The sequence below is a fragment of the Elaeis guineensis genome, chromosome 1 (genome assembly GCF_000442705.2).
Source record: "Elaeis guineensis isolate ETL-2024a chromosome 1, EG11, whole genome shotgun sequence".
NCBI lineage: Eukaryota > Viridiplantae > Streptophyta > Magnoliopsida > Arecales > Arecaceae > Elaeis > Elaeis guineensis.
In genome coordinates, this window is record NC_025993.2 from 533711 (window position 1) to 555898 (window position 22188).

Consider the following 22188-nt stretch of genomic DNA (forward strand, 5'->3'; position numbering starts at 1 on the left):
CATAGTAGGCCCAATGTCCAGCCCACGATCAGCTCTACTCCTACGGTCCTACCGCTACCTTCCTCGTATCTAGAGTCTCCTCTCCCATGATATCTCATCTCCCTGAAAACCCAGGCTACATGAGGTGAGGTAGCGTCCTACCTGCTGCTCCCGCTCCTTTTCTTCCCGCTCCTTTTCTTTCTCATATTACACGTCAAGTCATTGTTTGTTAGTTAGGAGAACGTCGCAACTGCAATCCATGGAAACAGCACCACGGAAAATCACATTTCATTCTTGATTCAAATTAAGCAATCAAAATAATAAATATTTCCCGCTTCATACATATATTCGATTCAAATTAAGTGGTTCATCCCAATAGAAAACTAAAAACAACAACAACAACAACAACAACAACGGAATTCCCTATTAAAAAGCAAAAAAAAAAAAAAGGAAATAATCAAGATTTTCTACTATAGGTAGGAAAAAACAGACCATTAGTTGTATGTTATACTCCTTCAATTTTATGGACCGCATGCAACAAATTAATTAAGGTGCTAGTCTAGTCGAGAATGGATATCCTGCGGGACTGCTGGGAAATGATGGTTGCGGTGGAGGAGCTCTCCGATAATATGATCTCGTAGCCATCTTTCAAGTCATCCATCCCCTCGGTCAGCACCTGCCAGAACAGCCCTCCCGCGCATGAGCCCCCTTCTCTGGCCGAGTCGAAGATCATGTTGTACACGGCCCAGTAGACGGCGTTCCTCTCTCCTTCCGTGTACCCCGAGGTCTTCGAGGACCTCCCAAATTCTGTGATCATCAAAGGCTTTTTGATGATCGCACCAGAATCGTCCGTATGGGACTGAATCCAGCTCTTCAGGAATGCCATTTGGGCGTCTTCGGAACCTGATGATATCCTGAAATAAACAAATAAAAGAAACTAGTAGTACGTACTATTTAGTTAAAGGACTCGATCGACATGCATGTGAAATGCCAGCTGGAAGCATATATTAATATATGCTGGCATGTGACTTATATATTTTGCCGGATTATACTGCTTTCATACCTATAAAACTGATACTATATAAGCAGAAAGAGTGAAAATTACCATTGATCAGGGTAGGCATGAATGGTGGCGAAGTCGATTCCAGAGATCATATTATTGGAGATGAAATCCGTACCGACCTCGTAGCCGGGATTGAATTGCTTCTTTTCGGGATCTGATTCCCCATAAAACCCTTCCAACCCGATTTCCAGCATGTGGTTGCTATCTATGGATTTTACATGATCAGCCATTTCCGCGATCCAATTCTGTCACAGTAACAAATTAACGCTTGCAGGCATTAGATGTTTGAAAAAACAGCAGCAGTTATATATATGGATGGAAACCTTGCAGTGATGTCGAACATACAATCTAGCGGCAAAAGGATGAGCTAGTGTTATATATGAACCTGCAGTGTCCTGCCCGAGAGGTCACTTTGGCAGCGGGGTTCGTTTATGAGTTCCCATGCAAAGATGGTAGGATCATCTTTGTACGCTACTCCCGTGATCGTGTTGACCCTCGTCAGAACAGTCTGGATATATCGATCGAGCAAGACACAAGTAATAAGTATCGGATTTAATAATTCGGAAATCCGTGAAATAGATTATTGGTCACCTTGACATGGTCCTGTAGAGCTCTTTGACGACGTCGTTCGAATAAAATTCATCATCGGAGCTCAAGGACTGCCCCATGTCCTTGGCCCACTGAACGTACTGCTTCCTCCCACCAAAATCCGCATAGTTATTCACAAAACTGAGTATCAGATACACTCCATGCTTCTTGGCCTCGGAGATTACAAAGTCCAAACCCTGAAATAATAATGCCAAAAGAGTTGTTATTATCATGCATGTATAGCTAAATCTTTCGCGTGAAAGATATGAATCAACCCTATATATATATATATATATATATATATGAATCAATCCATATCTACCCATACCATATGCGTGCATACTTTCTTAATTTTGAACAAAAAATTACATATGCAAAGAGCATAATCATGAGTTGGAAAAGCTAGCTGCATGCGTGGCAATTAAGATTGAGTTGATCGTATAACCGGCTATCATAAAACTTACATGTCTAGTTGGTGGGTAAAAAGAAATTAATGAACTCATGCAACCAAGTATTTAGATTTATATGCTCCTCGGCTACGGTAAGCTGATGAGAAGAAGTTGCCATATGATATATGGGCATTATATATATGTACCTCGAACATTTCCTCGTTGTAAGAACCAGGTGAGTACTGCAGAGCGCCGTCCCCACCATCGCTGAAGGCCCAGGTCCTGATCACGCTCATTCCAAAGCTGGAAGCTTGTTGGAAAGTAGAAGACACCTTGTCCCTTTGCGTTGGGTCCGAGGCCTTGAGCATCAGCCAGTACGCATTAAATCCATTTGAGAAGAACGGCACCCCATTCACGACAAAATGCGTGCCGCCGGTCCTCGCGAAGCTCGACGAATCGCCGGTGCTACCATGACGGAAGGCCAACAGAGCAAAGAGAACCAGGCTGCAAAAGACTCGTTTCTCCACCATGATCCTGCTTCGAACTAGCTAGATATATAGTGAGACGTAACAATATGGATGGTTGTGTTATATATGTGTATATATCAACAAAATCAAAGGTTGATCGATGATCCGAGCTGCATAATGGTGAGAGCTCTCACGGTGGAGGATGATTTATATAAAGTACGAAGGCATGCAAGAGGACCAAAGAGGAGGTTACCTATGTTACACCTGAAATTGGATATGCTAGCCCCACCAGATCGTTACGTGGAAAAGATATTGATTGCAATGGTAATATTACGTCAAAATTATTATAATTTAATCAAAAATCAGAAATTGATGGTGAATATGGAATATCATTTATAAAAATTGATGAAATATATAATATTTTATTAAATATAAATATTTTTATTTTTTTATAATAAATTTGACGTAATATCATCGTAAATATTAACGGATAAGTAATAACGTGCATGGCCACCGAAAGACGCAACCTCCGGCTTTTCACGTTCTTATCTTTCAAATGAATCAGTGGATAGCATGAGAGGAAAAACGAGAGGGTAATTTAAAGGGTGCGTACGTCTTTCCAGTGTCGATTAGGCCGTTAGATGGCGGCGACGTCGACGGCTGCATCATAGCCATCTTTATCAACACGGAGAGAGAGAGGGAGAGAGTAACTTTACGGTTTGTACCTCGTATCTTTCGGGAGTTTTTTTTGTTCCCTTGCTAGTACCAACCTCCAGTTTGAGTAGACGCTTGAGTCTCAGTGTCGTGCGGGGCAGCTTCCTACCCTTAAACTATGCCGATTGGATTGTAGTACCTTCCACGTGATAGCCATGCATCACGCACGAAATCAGTAAAAAGAGTTTCCCTTTTTTTAGCTTTTATGTAAAATTGAGTTTCCTTGTCTTTATTTGCAGAGAATTACCAAAATTAAAGGTAAAAAGATTTTCTTCTCGGAAAACAAAATATCTAATTAATATAGAAAGTTACTCAACAGAATGGAATTCTGCTGCAACTTGATAGCAACGGTAACAGATAACGTTTAGCTCAACTTGGAGCATCTATATCTTTAAAACTGTTGGAGTGCCTCTGCATCCTTTGGGCGATCGGCTCCAGCATGATTCTATCTTTAGTAGTTTTTTGCTTTTTCACTTTCTAACCGACAACACTTTCATCCTTACCCTTACCAGAGCAAGTTCGTTCCTTTATTTTCTCTTTAGTTATTGAACAACATCATTCCTCTTTTCTTTTTCTTTTTTTTAACTATTTTACTTCATTTTAAGCATGTGTAATACATGTCCTAATTAAGAATTTTACTATAGTACTCCGGAAGATATTTTAGTTCTTTTATTGTTTATCTATTTTTTATCATTAAATTAAACATGAATTATTTAGATTTCAACTAATTAAAGTATCCATATGCATGATTGATACGATAAATATTTCAAAGATTACGATTAATTCATGTCACGATTAAATTAATTTTTTTTCTAAAAAATCTTCATCGTCGGCCACGAAAGCAAAAGAACTGTGGGTGGGATGGTGGTGGCGCGAAAAAGCAGTCAGTCGAGGGAACCGCAAGCACACGTGAGGTGGGGGGCCATGGAAGCCACCGACGTCGGAGGTGGAGGAACCGCAAGTGTGCAGGGCTAGGGGAGTATTGCAGAAGCTGCGGACATTAGAGATGGGGGCCCGAGGCGGGAGGGTGGGGATGGTGCAAAAGCCGCGAGTGTCTGAGAAGGGGGTTGGAGAGGGGTGGGAATTGCGGGCACGCATGGGGCGGAGCCAGGGGAGGGGGGCCACGCAGAAGCCAATGGCACTAGCGGGGGCGGAGGGGGGGGTCTGGGCGCAAAAGCCACGGGTGCCAGAGAGACGGGCCGTGGAGGGGTTGGAACTACGGGGCATCGAAAAGGGGGGCCGGAGGGGGTGGGAACCGTAGGCGCGCATAGGGGGATGGAGCACCGATGCCACCGGTGCCAGAGAGGAGGCACAAGGGCAGAGGAGCCATGGACAGACCAATGGGGGACAGAGGAGGCGCAGGTAGCACGGACAGGGGGTGGAGGGGGTGGCGGGTCCGAAGAAGCAAGGCCGGGCATAGGAAGGAAGAAGAAAAAGATAATAATAAAAAAATATTATTTTTTAAAAAATAAAAAATATAAAAATAATAATATGAAATATTTTAAATATTTTTTATAATAAAATATTATAAAAAAAAGTATCCCAGCAAAACTCACTAATTAAATACTTGCAGAGGCTGGAGACCAGCTCCCACGATGATCATCTGATCCAATTCACATGCACAAAATGCAATGAGCGATCTTCTGGTTCGTGGCTCTCACAAGGCATGCAATGGTAATCATCAGAGCATAGGTTTCCACAACATACCAACACTATATGCACCAACTTACTTCACTGTAGCAATTATTATGGAGAAAAACACGACGCCTAGAAAATTTAAGGGAAAGTAGCTTGTCAATAGGGCGAAAGACAAGCAAAGATATTCGTAAATTACTACTTAAATATTTAGTTTGATAACTAGCTAGATTGATCTTGTTTAAATAATATTTAAGCTAATTTTGAACACTTTGGGTTTGCAAAAACAAAGAGAAGTTCTACCCCATCCAAAAACAAGCTTGTCCAAGCTCGGTCTATTTAGCAAATTAGTCGAAGATCTGCACGTTGCACGGGATCGGAAGTACGAAAATAATTTTTTAAATATTACTATCTTATTTTTAATTATTCAGATGTTGTTGTTTACAGAATTATAATATATAATATTTGACAGTTAGAAATATTAATGTGCTTATACTGATGGAAAAATAATGTGAAGCAACTAATTAACATGAAATTAAGGAAACATAGACCTCTGCAACAGTGCAAAAAGAAGCAACAATGAATAAGAAAGAACAATTTCACATCTTACATATGAGAAGGAAATGTCATGTATCTATTAAATAGAAGTTAATATATATTACAACTTTTGAGTTCCAAATGCATAACACATGCCCTCATGGTTTACTCAAATAATTGAAAAAATGGATTTCTGAAACAACAATTCAGAGAATATCAACTGCATAGTAATTCAACATCATACAAAAGGATCAATAAAACATCAACAACATATCAAAAGAAGCATTTCCAACATTTAAAAGATATACATTATACTGGCCCCAAATTCTTCTATCAGTTTTCACAAATGATAATTACACAATATAAAGAATAGAATACCAGTTATCATAACAATCATTCAGAAAAGACAAAAAAGGAAAGAAAGATAACAAAGCATAACCCAGGAGAATTTCTTGTTACGGACATGCAGATATGCATAAGCCTGCGAAATAACAATTTTTTCTTAAATTTTATTATCTTATATCAGTGAATGATTAATTTCAACAAAATAATTACAAAAACCACTACCAAAATTGGATTTTTTTTTTTTTTTGAAGTAAAACAGTACCGGGGGTTTGGGATGGTGGGGGTGACCCTTTGAGAGGTTATAGCCAACCTGCTCCATAATTTTTTTTCTATTTTTTTCTCTCTTTTTTTCACTCATTATGATATAGTGGAACAAAACACGGACATGTCAACATATTTGCCCACTCACACCATCTTTTAATTTAATACCCTACCAAATTCATTTTTTTTCTCCTATATATTTTTCGGTACAACATAAGATGCATCTTCTTCTCTCCTATCTAATCCAAGCTCTCCACCATCCTCCTTACCATGCACAGCCGACCATCCCTCTTTTAATATCCTGCCAAAGCCAGGTAAGAAAATAATATTTTTAATTAATAATAATAATAAAATAATAATATTTTTTTCTTTCTTCCTCTCGCTCCTCAGATATCTTTTTTCTTTTTCTTTTTTCCCCTTCTCTTCCTCCCGCCGCCTCCCCCCCACCCCCGCCCCTGCCATGTGAGGCCCAAGTTGTGGCCGTCCGCGCCATCCTCGTAGCGGCCGCACCCCACCACCATCCATGCCACACTCGACCCCGGCACCACCAAACCCGGCCCCCTCCCCTCCCCCGACTTCAGTGCCACCAACCCCCCTCACCTCCCCTCCCCAGCTTCAGATGCCTCTCGTGGCTTCCCCACCCCGGGCTCCATGGCTCCACCTCATCCACTGTGAAAGTGGGCATCTGCGAGGCTTGAAGCAAAAAAAAATGAAAATGCTACCGAAGAAAAAAAATAGAGGGGAAGGAAAGCACCTGAGGGAGGAGCACGGACAAAGGGGTGCGGACGGTCGTCGGTGCTCACACACAACTGCAGGGGCTCGAGTTCACTAGGGCCGGGAGAGGGAACAGGAGGGGATAGCGACGAGGCGGGGCCACGGAGGGTGTGGGGGGCGGTCAGCAGTCCTGGTTGGGAGACTTGGAGCGGCTTAATATGGAAGCTTCGATGGTGGTGGCTAAGGTTTTGTGTTGGTAAGTTTTATTCTTTTTTTTTCTTTCTATTTCTCTTTTTTTCGAATATATGGGAAGGAAAGCACCTAAGATGGATAGAGGTGGGTGGAGATCCGTGAGGAAGGAAGGCGATGATGGAGGTGGCCGTTCGTGAGAGCTCGATAAGAAAGGAGACCGACGGAGACCGACGAGAGGTGGCATCAAGCAGAGAAGGAGGAGGTCCAAGCAAAGTAGAGAGGAGGTCCACGTGAGGTAGCAATTAAAGGATCGGGTGGTGCATCAGATCGGTTCAGATCAGAGGCAGTAGAATTCAAAAATTTTCGATCCGACCCGGTACATCAAACATAGATCTAAATTAGATCAATAAACTATTTATATCAGCATATAAATATAAAACAACATGCAAATGATAGGGTGATCACATCACCTTGTACGAATAGAAGAACACCACCAGTCCGATAATCAGAGTATCCAAGGTTCACTGTTCAGCCATGCATACGTCCGACTCACAAGTATCCACTCGAGCCTGGTCTGAGATGCTCTCTCCTTCTTCAATCCATCTACACCTAGACGGATCCGCAAGCTCCTCGATCAGATTCAAATCTGATCTCCAACAGAGCTCCAATCGAAGCTAGATTGCAGCCTTCTAGTTTCTTATGCAGTTTTGACGGCTTTCGATACTTCGAACCCACCAAACAACGTGTCCAACACCCTTGGATGTGGAAGTGCTTCAGATATCAGAGATAGAAGAGGGAGGAGGCATGGAAAGGAGGAGAGGAGGCGTGAAAAAAATTCTATCAGCTGTAACCTCTTTGGTCTATCATAAAGAATCTCTTTTTATACGAATCTGATCAAATCAGATGCCTTAAAACAGAAGGACTCTCTTAGATCCACCCTACTTTGATTTTTCTCTTGTTTTATCATACAAAACTAATAAAAAATTCAGACTGGCATGGAGATAGGATAAGATTGTTATCGCCTCATTCTAATCCACCTTCAATTTGAATTCAAACAGTTTCAATTTGAAGTTGAATTCAAATCTGAATTTGAATTTAAAGAAGATCAAATCTCTTATCCTCATCCACTAGTGGATGAAGCTTATCCCTCTCCCTCTCCCTTATCTAAATTTGGGTGACTCACATGGACCAAATCCATATGGGCGTGAGCCCTCATCATGGTCGAACAATATTGGGTGGCACCAACATTTGACGCCTCGTAAACCCAATTTAATTAGGTCAAAATCGAACCTTGGTGAACCAACATTTAGAACCCAATTTGAGCTTGCTTTAATTAGGTTAAATCCTATCTAATAGAAAATTCAAATCAAGTAGGAGAAAATAGATTTAACCATGTGCTAGCATGATTTTCTTAAATTCAAAACTAGGACTCAATTGATCCTAATCCAATTAGACTACACTTAGCCCAACTATGCAATCCAAAACTAAAACTTTTGTTTGTGTGACTCCATAGGTCCAATTCTGTCTGATAGTAAGATATATTGTGATCTCTATCAACAACATCATCGAAACTCTTTTCGATAGATCAGAACTCTTTTCAATTCAGTCAATTAGAATTATCGAACATCGAAATAATTCTAATTGATCCCACAATCCATCAGTGACACCCAGCAATATGTAGTGGCAACCTAGCAGAATTGAAAGATAAACTTCTAGATACAATTATCGTGTGATTCGATTCTTCTATCGTGAATCCAACAAAACTGAGGTCAAAGTAAATTCATCAAACCTCATATCTATCATATGATATAATCACTTGATTCGAGTCCGATGTGAAATTCAATAAAAAAAATTTTCTATCTTTCACACTACCATGGACATGGACTTTTGGACTCAATCTCATGATTTACATAAGACTGCTCCTCTTCTATCGAGATCGATAAATTCTATCTTGATGCAATTCAATTCTTACAATGAACATACTGGAGCCAACATACATCTCAAGACTCCATATAGCTAGGAGACTGAGTTATAATGTAGTCAAACTACAGTACCCTCAAGATAAATTACTGATGTACCTCATATCAGAGAACTAAACACACAACCACAGCTATGAACATGATATTGATGAGAAGTTAGATATCTTTGTGACTGTTCGTAAATGATCACACTCAGTACTCTTGCTCTTAACAAACACCTATACTTTCACTCCGATGTCTACATACCATAGAATCAAGACTCATCTATCCGAAGAGAGTGATCATACATCAATCTTTTGGATCGATCACCATCTCCGTGATGATCTTATGATTGAGAGTAATTTATGAGTTAACTAAGATTAGTATATGTTTCAAATTCTCAACTCTTGAGAATATGTGTTATCTTACCCATTAACCCAATGAAAGATTTACAGACACTATTAAACATAATATAAATAAAAATAACCCAATTTTATTAATATCAAACTCAAATTATAAATTATATCCTACAAATATTTTACAAGTGTCAGTCAATTGACTTTCAGGGTATACATCTAACAAACTCTCACTTGACCTAAAGCTAATTGGCTACAAATCTAAGTTCCATCTTCTCAAGGTGGACTTTAGTCTTTTGCTAGCTCAACGACTTCGTCAATGGGTCAGCCACGTTGTCCGTAGTATTGACTCTCTTCATCTCGATGTATCCTTTCTCAAGGTAATCGCGGATGAGGTGAAACCATCGCTTGATGTACTTGAATTTCTGATGAGACCTCAGCTCCTTAGTTAGAACTATAGTGCCATTGTTATCATAGTAGAGAGGGACGGCATCTGATGGCATCACTCCAAGTTCTGCAATAAATTTTTTGAACCAGAACATCTCCTTCACAGCCTCTAATGCGGCGATGTATTCTGCTTCCATGATGGAGTCTGCAATCACAGTCTGCTTGGAACTCTTCCAATTGGCAACACCACTATTATACAAAAAAATACTTTTCAATATCGACTTTCGATCATCGATATCAGATATGAAGTCTAAATCAGTATACCCCTGCACCTTCAGTTCTCCATTACCAAACATCAGGAATATATCCTTAGTCCTTCTCAAATACTTAATGATACACTTCACAGAAGTTCAGTGTTCTTCCTCTGGATTCGACTGATATCTATTTGTAATACTCACAGTATGAGCGATATTAGGTCGTGTACAAAGTATGACGTACATGAGGCTCCCTATAACGGAAGCATAAAGAATCTTGCTTATGCATTCAATCTCTTTCGATGTGTTGGGACACATCATTTTGGAGAAATGAATGCCATATCTGAAGGGTACTAGACCCCTCTTAGAGTTTTTCATGCTAAATCTTTTCAGCACCTTCTCAATGTACATCTTCTGTGATAGTCCAAGCATCCTCCTAAATCTATCTCTATAGACTTTGATCCCCAAAATGATGGATGCCTCTCTTAGGTCTTTCATACAAAACTCTTTAAACAACCAAATTTTGATCGAGGTCAATATGAGAATATCATTCTCAATCAGGAGAATATCATCTATGTACAATACAAAGAAAGTGATAGCACTTTCATTGACCTTCTTGAATACACACAGCTCCTCATTATTGATGAAACCAAACGATTTAATTACATCACTGAACTAAGCATTCTAGCACCGAGATGCTTATTTTAGTCCATAAATGAATCTTTGCAGTTTGTACGTCTTGTGATCACCATCACTAGAAGTAAAACCAAACAGCTATTCCATATAAATATCTTCCTCAAGATACCCATTCAGAAAAGTCATTTTCACATCCATTTGTCATATTTTGTAATCAAAATACACTGCAACAGCAAGCAATGTACAGATGGACTTAAGCATAGGTATAAATGAGAAGGTTTACTGATAGTCAATGCCTTTATGCTGACTATACCCTTTCGCCATGAGTCTAGCCTTAAAGATCTTTACCTTTACATCTACATCTATTTTCTCTTGAAGATCTATTTACACCCAATATGTATAATACCTTCAGGTGGATCTATCAAGATCCAGACTTGGTTTGAGTGTATTGAGTCAATTTCGGACTTCATTGCCTCTAACCACTTCTCAAAGTTGATATCTGATATCATCTCGTTATAGATCTTGGGGTCATCTCCATGTACCCCATTTTTCATGAGAAATATTTTTTCTACATCCTCTAAGATAATACCTAAGTACCTTTCTGGAAGACAGAAAATCCTACTAGACTTACGAGATGAAGGAGAAAGTATATGGATCGGCTCAAACTGAATTGGTTCCTCAAGTTCTAAGGCTCATTGCTCTTTGAAGACTTTCTCTTCAAGTCTAATTTGTCTTTCTATGCCTCCATCTTGAATAAACTATTTTTTAAAAAAAACTGCATGTCGACTCACAATCACATTATGTCTTTCGAAAGATAGAAATAATATCCTAACGATTCTTTAAGATATCCGATAAACTGAGTCCTAAATAATCTCAAATCTTGAGATGATTCAGATTCGATTTCTTACCATGTCATATCTCATATGGTGTGGTAAGAACGATTATAGATGAAATTTATTCAGTACATATATGGCAATCAAAATAATATCCTCAAAAAAAATCAAGAAGATCTATGAAACTCATCATGGAACGGATCATATCTAATAAAGTCTGATTTCTCCATTCTGAAATCCCATCGAGTTGAGGCATTCCAAGTGGAGTCCACTATGAGATAATTCTATTTTTTTTGAGATAATTCAAAAATTTTTCACTAAGGTACTCACCTCTTCGATCTGATCGAAGAGCCTTAAAAGATTTTTTGATTTATTTTTTCACTTCATGTCTGAATTTTTTGAACTTTTCAAAAGTCTCAGACTTATGACACATAAAGTACACATACCCATATCGTCAAAAATCATCGGTAAAGATAATAAATAGATAAAATCTTCTCTGACCGACACATCAAATAGGCTGCAAACATCAGAATACACCAGAGCAAGTCACTCTATGATCCTTTCCCCAAGTCTCACAAAAGACAGCTTGGTCATTTTGTCTTGAAGGTATGATTCACAGACCGAATATGACTCAGAAGTCAATAGACTCAGTAGTCCAATTTTCTTCAATCTGTTAATCTTATCTTCGGCAACATGACCTAGCCTTAGGTGCCACAAGTACTTTTCGTTCACATTATCTCTAAGATGTTTAGAACCTATAGCATTCACATTTTGCTCGACATAATGAACAGAAATATCAACATATAACTAAAAAAGATCATTAATAAGAAAATCATTTCTAACTTTATTATTTCTTAAATAAATAGCACAATGATCCTTAAAGAAATTAATTATATAGTCTTTCTGCGTTAAACAAGATACAAAAATCAGATTTCTGCTCGCAGTAGATATAAAGTAACAGTTTCTCAAAATTAAAATATTTTTCATTAGTAATCGTAGAGGATAGGTTTTCACGACCATAGTAGCAATTTTTGCTCCGTTACCAATGGATAGAATCATTTCACTATCCCTTAACCTCCTACTATCCTCAAGATCCTGTAAAGAAATGCACAAATGAGCACTAGATCCAGAGTCAAACATCCAACTGGATGTAGAAAAAACTGTCAGATTTATTTCTATGACGAGCATACCTCCAAAAGGTCCACCTTCCTTCTTCTTCAGTGTTGTCAGGTAAGTAGGGCAGTTCCATTTCCAATGGTTGTCTTTGTCACAGTAAAAATACTTTCTCTTTTCGACGACCTTCTTCTTCAAGACTGCCTTCTTCTCCTTCTTGCTCTCCACCCTGCTTTTTTGCAAATTTTATCTTCTTCTCAGTAGACTTTCTCTTGAAAAAAATCTACTCCATAGCAAGTACAGAGCCCCTAAACTCTTCAAGGTTCCCTCAATTGTAACCAACATATTAACCAACTCGTAGATGGTGTACTGGATCTTATTCATATGAAAGTTTATAATAAACTGTTCATATGAATCAGTCAAAGACTGCAGGATCAGATCAACCTACAAGTCCTTATCCATGGATATGCCGAGCTTCTCAAGCTCCTCAAGATCTTTGATTATTGTCAAACAATGATCGTGGACCAACTGTCCATCATGCATCTTTATTTTGAAGAGTCACTTGGATACTTCGTAGCAAGCTGTATAGCTCTGCTCACCATACAACTCTTGTAGGTGAGTCAGCATCTGTCTGGCAATAGTCATATCCTCATGTTAGCATTGTAATTCGTTGGACATTGACGTCAATACATAGCACCTAACTTTATTATCATCGTCCAATCATTTCTCATAAGATGCTTTCTGATCAACGATGGACGGATTGGGAGAGGAGAAAGGTCCTGATCAAGGATATAAACTAATTTTTTGGAACTCAAAATGATTTTCAAGTATTGGAACCAATCTTTAAAATTTGATCCGATCAATCTATTGATTTCTAAGATACGGGTTAGGAGATTGGAAGCAGACATTGTTCCTGCAGAGAGTCAAAGTTTCTAATTAAATTTTGTAATTAACTTAATCAATTTATTTTAAAAATTTTATTTTTAAAATAAATTAGGGCTCCTATTTTTTTGATTCTCCACACTCCTTTAGAAGAGAAGCGAAGACCTCCACGATTAAGAGTCTTAAGTGAGTACTACGGTCTCACCAATTGACTCACCATCTCATCTAACAGTTATTGATGTTGGATCATTTGATAAGTGAATGACTCTTGTCCAATGTTTCTCTAAACACATTGCAGCCACCTTCGATCTCTAATTTATGAGCTTTACTGTATCCAAAATATTGGCCCACTCAGTTAAGTCAGACCCATCATTTGCACAAAATAGATCCGTCATTGAGACTCTTATCGTATCCAAAATATCAAGCCTAACCTCATCTCCAATCCATAGCATCTCATGTCTAATAGTTATAGTTGCATCTTTTCGATGCAACTGAATCACTGTATCCAGTCGAGAACAATCAACCCTGTAAAGGACCCACACAACTACAATGATAGAAAATCGTAAGACTTAATATTTTATTAGAAAGATTTATTTTAGGTCTCATCCTTAATTAGTCATAATGGTTATAACTAATCTAGTGGCATGGACTAGCACAAGTTCAACAAGTTGATCTAATACAGAAACTAATCTCCCAAAATAGCCAAGTTAAGATGTGTGCGGGTCCCCCCGTTACTTTTCTTAGACACCAACGTAGTTGGTCAGATCAAACAACGGAATTAATTAAAAAACTACCATCTATGTACTTACCTTAGACATCAAATTGATTGATTAGAATCGATCAGGTTAACCTATTGATCCAGACTCGAATCACTGAGCCGAATTAGATCTTAATTGATCGATAACATATGGCTGTGAATCGATCTAATCAAACTTACAACTATTAGATTGGTCTGAAGCACTCTTGACCCAAACCTAATAAACTTTTGAGTCAGTTTGATCAACCGCTCCCACTAGACTTAATTGAGCTACCCACACCCTGAACTCATGATTTATGAAATTATGTCAGATCTGAATTTTCAATTAGATCTTTTAATTTATCTTTAATTCCTAATTAAGTTCATGGGTCATATGTCTAAATAATTTAGATTATATTCCATTGTATCACATACAAAAATTATTATTCACAGAACTAAGTGAGTCATCCTGGAATTGAGTCGGCTCAATACAATGAGTGAGCTCAATCACAGGACTGAGCCGACTAACTGGTGACAAACAGTAACTCGCTAACCGTGGCTTGATAAGTTAGTCGGCTCAATTGTAAACTGAGCCGACCCACCAGGGAACTAAGTTGACTCAAAAAGGACTAAGTTGCCTCGATAGACGTGCCAGCAGCAGGTTTCAAGATTTTATAAAATTTTAGATTTTGATTCTAGAATTTTGGATCTAAGATTTTGTAAAAATTAAATTTTAGATCTAAATTCTACAAACCAAATATATATCACATATATAATAATTGATCCAAAACACATCGAAATAAATATCATATATGCAAACTAGAAACAAAATCTAAACATGTATCAAATACAAATTTCTTTTCACTGTTCTTCTTTATGGGATATAACCATATGGTGTCCCTACACTTCATAAGAGAATCCATCGATTGGACAAGAGAGGGATTATTCCTTGCTTCTTCTTATGACCAGACGATCTGATGATAAACTTTTCCGAATACTTGGCTACTCAGATAATAAACTAGATCTATGCATATATCACATATATCAATAAGATCTAGTCTACCGCATGCTAAATTTTAATTTAAAATAATTTTAGATCTAACTAAACATGTAATATTTAGATCTAATCTAAATATTTTCAGATCTGATCATAACTTCAGATCACATCTGAATCAAATTCGATCCAATTTAAATTTATGATCTGAATAATCTGACTCTGATACCAGTTGAAGGATCGTGTGGTGCACCGAATTGGTTTGGATCAGAGGTAGCGAAATTCAAAAATTTTTATTCGATCCGACACGCCAAATATAGATCTAAATCAGATCCATGAACTATTTATATCAGCATATAAATATAAAACAGCATGCAAATGATAGGATGATCATATCACCTTGCGCGGGTAGAAGAACACCGTAGTCTGATGATCAGAATACTCGAGATTCGCTGTTGAGCTACGCACGTGACTGACCTCTATAGGCATCCACTCAGACCTGGTATCAAATGCTCTCTCCTTCTTCAACTGATTACTTCTAGCCAGATCAGCAAGCTCCTCGATCAGATTCAAATCTGATCTCCAACAGGACTCCGATCGAAGCTAGATCACAGCCTTCTCATTCTTGATGCAAATTTGACAGCCTTCGACATTTCGAACCCACTAAATAGCGTGTCCAACACCCTTGGACGTGGAAGTGCTTCATATATCAGAGATAGAAGAGGGAGGAGGCATGGAATGGAGGAGAGGAGGCACGGAAAAAGTTTGATCAGCTGTAATCTCTTTGGTCAATCAAAAAGAATCCCTTTTTATACGAATCTGATCAAATCATATGTCTTAAAATAGGACTCTTCTAGATCCACCTCACTCTGATTTCTCCCTTGTTTTGTCACATAAAATCAATGAAAAATTTAGATTGGCACGGAGATAGGATAAGGTTGTTGTCGCCTCATTCCAATCCACCTTCAATTCGAATTCAAACAATTTAAATTCAAAATTGAATTCAAATCTAAATTTAAATTCAAAGGAGATCAAATCTCTTATCCTCATCCACTAGTAGATAAGGCTTATCCCTCTCCCTCTCTCTTATCTGAATTTGGATGACTTACATGGATCAAATCCATATGGGTGTGAGCCCTCGTCATGGCCGAACAACATTGGGTGGCGCCAACATTTGACGCCCCATAAAGCCAATTTAATTAGGTCAAATCGAATCTTGGTGAACCAACATTTGGAATCCAATTTGAGGTTGCTTTAATTAGGTTAAATCCTATCTAATAGGAAACCAAATCATGTAGGAGAAAATGGGTTTAACTATGTGCTAGCATAACTCCCTTAAACTCAAAGCTAGGACTCAATTAATCCTAATCCAATTAAACTACACTTAGTCTAATTATGCAATCCAAGATCAAAATTCATATTTCTGTGACCCCATAGGTCTAATTTTATCTGATAGTGAGATATGTTGTGATCTCTATCAATAACATCATCGAAACTCTTTTCGATAAATCGAAACTCTTTTCAATTCAGCTAATTAGAATTATCGATCATCAAAATAATTCTAATTGATCTCATAATCTATCAGTAACATCTAGCAGTATATAGTGGCAATCCAGTAGAACTGAAAGATGAATCTCTAAGTATAGTTACCATGTGATTCGGTTCTTCAATCGTGAGTACCAACAGAATTAAGGTCAAGATAAACTTGTCAAACCTCATATCTATCATATGATAGAATCACTTGATTCAAGTCTGATGTGAAACCTAATAGAAACTCTTTTCTATCTTTCACACTGTCATGGCTATAGATTTGTGGACTCAATTTCATAATTTATATAGGACTACTCCTCCTCTATCGAGATCGATAGATTTCATCTTTATGCAATTTAATTTCTGCAATGAATATACTACAGCCAACATACACCTTAAGACTCCGTATGGCTAGAAAATCGAATTATGGTGTAGTCAAACTATAGCACCCTCAAGATGAATTGTCGATGCACCTCAGGTCAAAAAACTAAACACACAACCGCAGCTATGAATATGCCACTAATGAAAAAGTAGATATCCTTGTGATTGTTCGTAAATGGTCACGTCCAGTACTCTTGTTCTTAACAAGTACCTGTACTTTCGCTTCGGTGTCTGCACACCATAAAATCAAGACTCATCTATCCGAAGAGAGTGATCGTACATCAATCTTTTGGATCGATCACCATCTCCATGATGATCCTACGATTGAGAGCAATTTATGAGTTAACTAAAATTAGCACATGTCTCAAATTCTCAACTCTTGAGAATACGTATTATCTTACCCATTAATCCAATGGATGATTTACAAATATTATTAAATATAATATAAATAAAATAATTTAATTTTATTAATATCAAAATTAAATTATAAATTATGCTCTCAAAGTATTTTACAAGTGTCAGCCAATCTGGCTTCTAGGGCATACATCTAACAGCAATCTGAATTAGCAACATCACAATATTTGGAGAAGTTGAGTTGCCAATACCATAATACTCTTTCATAGAATATTGCTTTATATATATATATATATATATATATATATATATATATATATATATATATATATATATATATATATATATATATATATATATATATATATATGATGAGCCAACAGCCAAGCTTAAATATGTTCTATAACACTCAATTGTTGCTCCTTTAATCATATTTATTGAGGGAAGCCTAAGCAACCTCATACCTTAGCTCAACTAACATGCACCACTATTAGCAGGTAAATATGCTGCACATGAATCCTTTATTTGATACGAAAGATAGATTAGAGGAAAGATAGATAGAGGAAAAAGGATGGATAGGAGAGAGGAGTGATGAATCTTTCATATATCCTCTCACATATTTGGTAAAATATGAAAAAATGGATAAAAATTATTTCTTCTTCTATTTGATATAAAATAAATAAAAAAATGGATGATATTTAGATAATATTTTTACTAAAATATCTTTTAATAAAAATATTTTTATTATTATCGATTTATAAGTACATTTATTTATACTAAAGAAGTAAATAATATAGATACTTATAATCTTTGTAATATCTAATTATATAAAAAATTATATAAATATTTAATTTTAATCTAATTAAATTAAATAAATTATTTTATAAATTAGTTATTAATAAATTAATTTATATATATTAATTATATAAATAAGTACTTAATTTATAATCTAATTTAAATAGTTAACTAATTTATACAAATAGCTAATTAAAAATAGTAAATATAAATAAAAAAATAGAATATAATTCTAATTATTTAATTATAATTATAACAATTATGTATTCAAATTAAAATAATTAGTAATAATATTTAATAATAATTATACCATTAATAGTATAGATAAAATAAAAATAATATATGAAACTTAAATAAAAAAATAAAAAATTATAATATAGTTTTATTAAAAAAATTAATGAGAGATAATTTTATCAATATAGAAATTTATCCTCATAATACTCTATCTATCCTTTCTTATATTCTCTCAATTTGGAAGGATGGAAATTGATGATCTAGGATGGATGGAAAATCTGTCCTTTTCATCCATCCTCTCTGAACTTATTTTTCTTTATTTGATATGAAAGATGGATTAAAAAAATGATGGATCGAGAAAGAAGAATGGATGAGGAGGATTATAGATGAATCTTCCATTCATCCTCTCATATATTTGGTAAAATATAAAAAAATAGATGAAAATAATTTTCTCCTCTATTTAATACAAGAGAAATGAAAGAAAGAATGAATGATATTTATAGATATTTTTACTAAAACTATCCTTTGATAAAAGTATTATTATTATTAATAATTTATAATATTTATAAATACTAAAGAAGTAGAGCAATATATAAGGTACAAATTTAAAATTTATAAATCTATAAATATTTAATTTAATTTAGTAAATAAAATATATATGAATGAACTATTTATATATTGATTATACAATAAATAATTAATTTATAATTTGATTTAAGTAGTTAACTAATTTTATATAAATAATTAATTAAAAATAATGAATATTAATAAAAATAGAGTATAATTTTAATTATTTATTTATAATTATAGAAATTAAAGAAGTAGAGCAATATACAAGGTACAATCTTTAAAATTTATAAATCTATAAATATTTAATTTAATTTAGTAAATAAAATATATATGAATGAACTATTTATATATTGATTATACAATAAATAATTAATTTATAATTTGATTTAGGTAGTTAACTAATTTTATATAAATAATTAACTGAAAATAATGAATATTAATAAAAATAGAGTATAATTTTAATTATTGATTTATAATTATAGAAATTATATGTTAAAATTAAAAAATTGATAATGAAATTTAAAAATATAAGATAAGCAATATAGATAAAATAAATATATATAAATAAAATAAATAAAAAAAATGAAGAAGTGTCCAGATATTAAGATAAATAATATAGATAAAATAAATATATATAAATAAAATAAATAAAAAGGTAAAAAAGTGTCAGGATTTTACAAAAGGTTAATAAGAGATAATTTTTCAATGTAGAAACCATCCCTCTATGTTCTATCCAACTTTCTTTGTATTCCCATAATTTGGAAGGATGCAAAATTGATGGGTCTAAATGGATGGACAATTATACATTTTCATCCATTTCTTTCAAAATTTTTTGAACCAAATGATAGATGGAGATTATCTATTTTCCCAACTCTATTCAATATTTCTCTCACAATCCCAACCAAATACAAAGAATTTGAACTAAACGGAGGAAAAATACCATGAAAGTAGTTAGCAAGCTAACTAATACTATGAAAATAGTACCTTGAGGGTAGGAGATAACAATTATAACTAGGATATAGGATTTTTCCGCTTCAACAATTCCCCTCATGCGTACCAAGGACTTGATCTATATGGAAATTTTGACTTTTTTAATTCGGATCTTTTGGACAGCATTTAATCATCTTTTTGGTTGTTTTCAATTAGAATTGTGGTTAGACCCATTGATTAAATAAAGCTACTTGTATTGTTGCATGAGGAATAGATTGTTCTCTTTCGCATAAAAACTTATTAGCTCTCTGGAAGTGGCGATTATCTGTTATGAGTTGAGTTTGATTAAATCACCCATATTTTTCAGAAAAGAGAGCGCACGAATAATTCTGCAGATGGCTACAAGGGTAGAGACGGGTGAAGCCGTTGGAGCAAACTAACTTCCAAGCAGTCGAAAGGAAGCCATTGGAGAGAGCCCGTGCAATTAAAATGAAGAGCAATAAAAACTAGAAAAATTAAAGTTGGCGACGAGTGAAGCCATATGGACCCCGCTAACGCCATCCACCTCGCCAGCGAATCAGGCTTTTTGTTTGATTTTATTTTTATTTTTTCGTCTTTCTCTTTTCGTGGTGCGCAGGGAAACTGAGCTGGTGGGCTAGAAGCATAATCCCTAGTAGCAATTGGTTGGATGTGGATCGGGTTTGATTTTATCCACACTAGAATTGAAGTCATGCTTTTGGACTTGAGCCAAATGCAGAAGCTTGCTTTCATATTCAAAAACAGAAAACGCCCAAAAAAAAAAAACGTTCGGTGGCAATAAGTGGTTCATATTATAAAATTTGAAAAATTGATACCGTTGCAATAAGTGGCAACTGGCAATTACGACCCCTTTGTACCCCTCGCGACAACGTTAACTCAGACCATTGGTCAAACCGGAAAACAGTCATGGGTCACTGGTTCAACTGTCAGATCAACCAGAAATCAAGCATGAATTATTTCTGTTGCAATAATATATATATATATATATATATAATATATATATATATATATATATATATATATATATATATATAAATATGATTAAAATTATATATAAATTTTAAAATTTCATAGCATTCTTCTAATACTAACCTACATTCTTTACGACGGCACAACTTATGGGAACTTCCCATTTCAATTTTAAAAAAAATGCAACTTTATAAAAAAAAAAAAAAATCTCATTGCGTAAGAAAATAATTTATAAATTGAGATTTATAAAATATTCTCAGAACTGGCTGGTTGGTGATTCAACCAGTACAACCAGTCGGCCCAATCTAGGTTTTAATATATTACCCCAGAAAGCAATAGCAAGGAATGAATTCAACCTTTTTCCAAAATAAAAAATAAAAATAAAAATATTGCAGCAAAACCCTTATTTTTGTAAATTAATATAATTTATATAAAATAGAAGAATATGTCTCAACAACATTTAAGATGATTAACTTAAGATATAAAAAAAACAAAATTCTTGGAAATCCTCCAACCATCACCTGATTTTGGAGCGAATTATTAGTGACTGGCTTTAGTTTAGCTGCAAATTAATTGAATGGCTTCAGCTGAATTGCTTACATGATATGCTAAGTCAGATCTAAACCAAGCCCTGCCTAGCTGGGTTTACGCCCCTGCTCACCACAATCGCTACCTTGTTTGCTTCGGAATACTATTATTTAATAGTTTGATCACTTTTTTCCCCCAACCATCGATCCTAAAACCGGACAATTAGGATCACGTTACCAACCATATATTTTATCATCCATCATGCAAGTCATGTGGGGTCTTCGCCAGCAGTACTTTCAATTAGTCATGGAAGGAAAATGGGATGAGACTATGATTGGGCACAACTTCCGAAAAATGTAGGGCTAAAATAAATGATAATTCAATTTTTCATGAGAATTGTGCTTGCTTCTACAATTGCGTGCTAACAATAGTAATAGGGTGGTGGATGGGAAGGACTAATCTTTACTCATAAGTTCAGCATTTGATAATAATTTGGCTGCAGGTAAACATTCAGAGTTTGGAAAAGGCCTAGCCAATTTTTCAAAAATGGGGAAAGCGTTCAAATAATCAAAAATTAAAGAATACGTGCTATAAACATATGTTTTAGAACTGTTTATATTAAAAATAGTATGAAAGAGGTAAGAATGATAAATGATGGCAAACACATTGAGACAACATGATCATCCACTAGGTTGTAAGGCATGTGGATCTCTAAAGTAGCTTTGGCTAACTTGGGAACAATTCATAAAATATGCGGATGCACAAATCCGGTTTGTTTGCTGATTGAAAATAATTCTGAGAATCATTCAACCAAGGGAAAGAAAA

At 35.6% G+C, this 22188-nt stretch overlaps 1 protein-coding gene across 1 annotated transcript; it reads right to left on the minus strand.

Annotated features, from left to right (window-relative positions):
• Positions 1–297: 297 nt before the first annotated feature.
• Positions 298–2694, minus strand: LOC105037362 (putative mannan endo-1,4-beta-mannosidase 9). The gene is made up of 5 exons (XM_073250729.1): positions 2226–2694; positions 1645–1827; positions 1428–1562; positions 1085–1287; positions 298–893 (listed from the first exon to the last, which is right to left on the minus strand). The coding sequence occupies exons 1-5, from the start codon at positions 2547–2549 to the stop codon at positions 539–541; spliced, it is 1200 nt and encodes a 399-aa protein (XP_073106830.1). The 5' UTR covers positions 2550–2694; the 3' UTR covers positions 298–538.
• Between the last annotated feature and the right edge of the window lie 19494 nt (positions 2695–22188).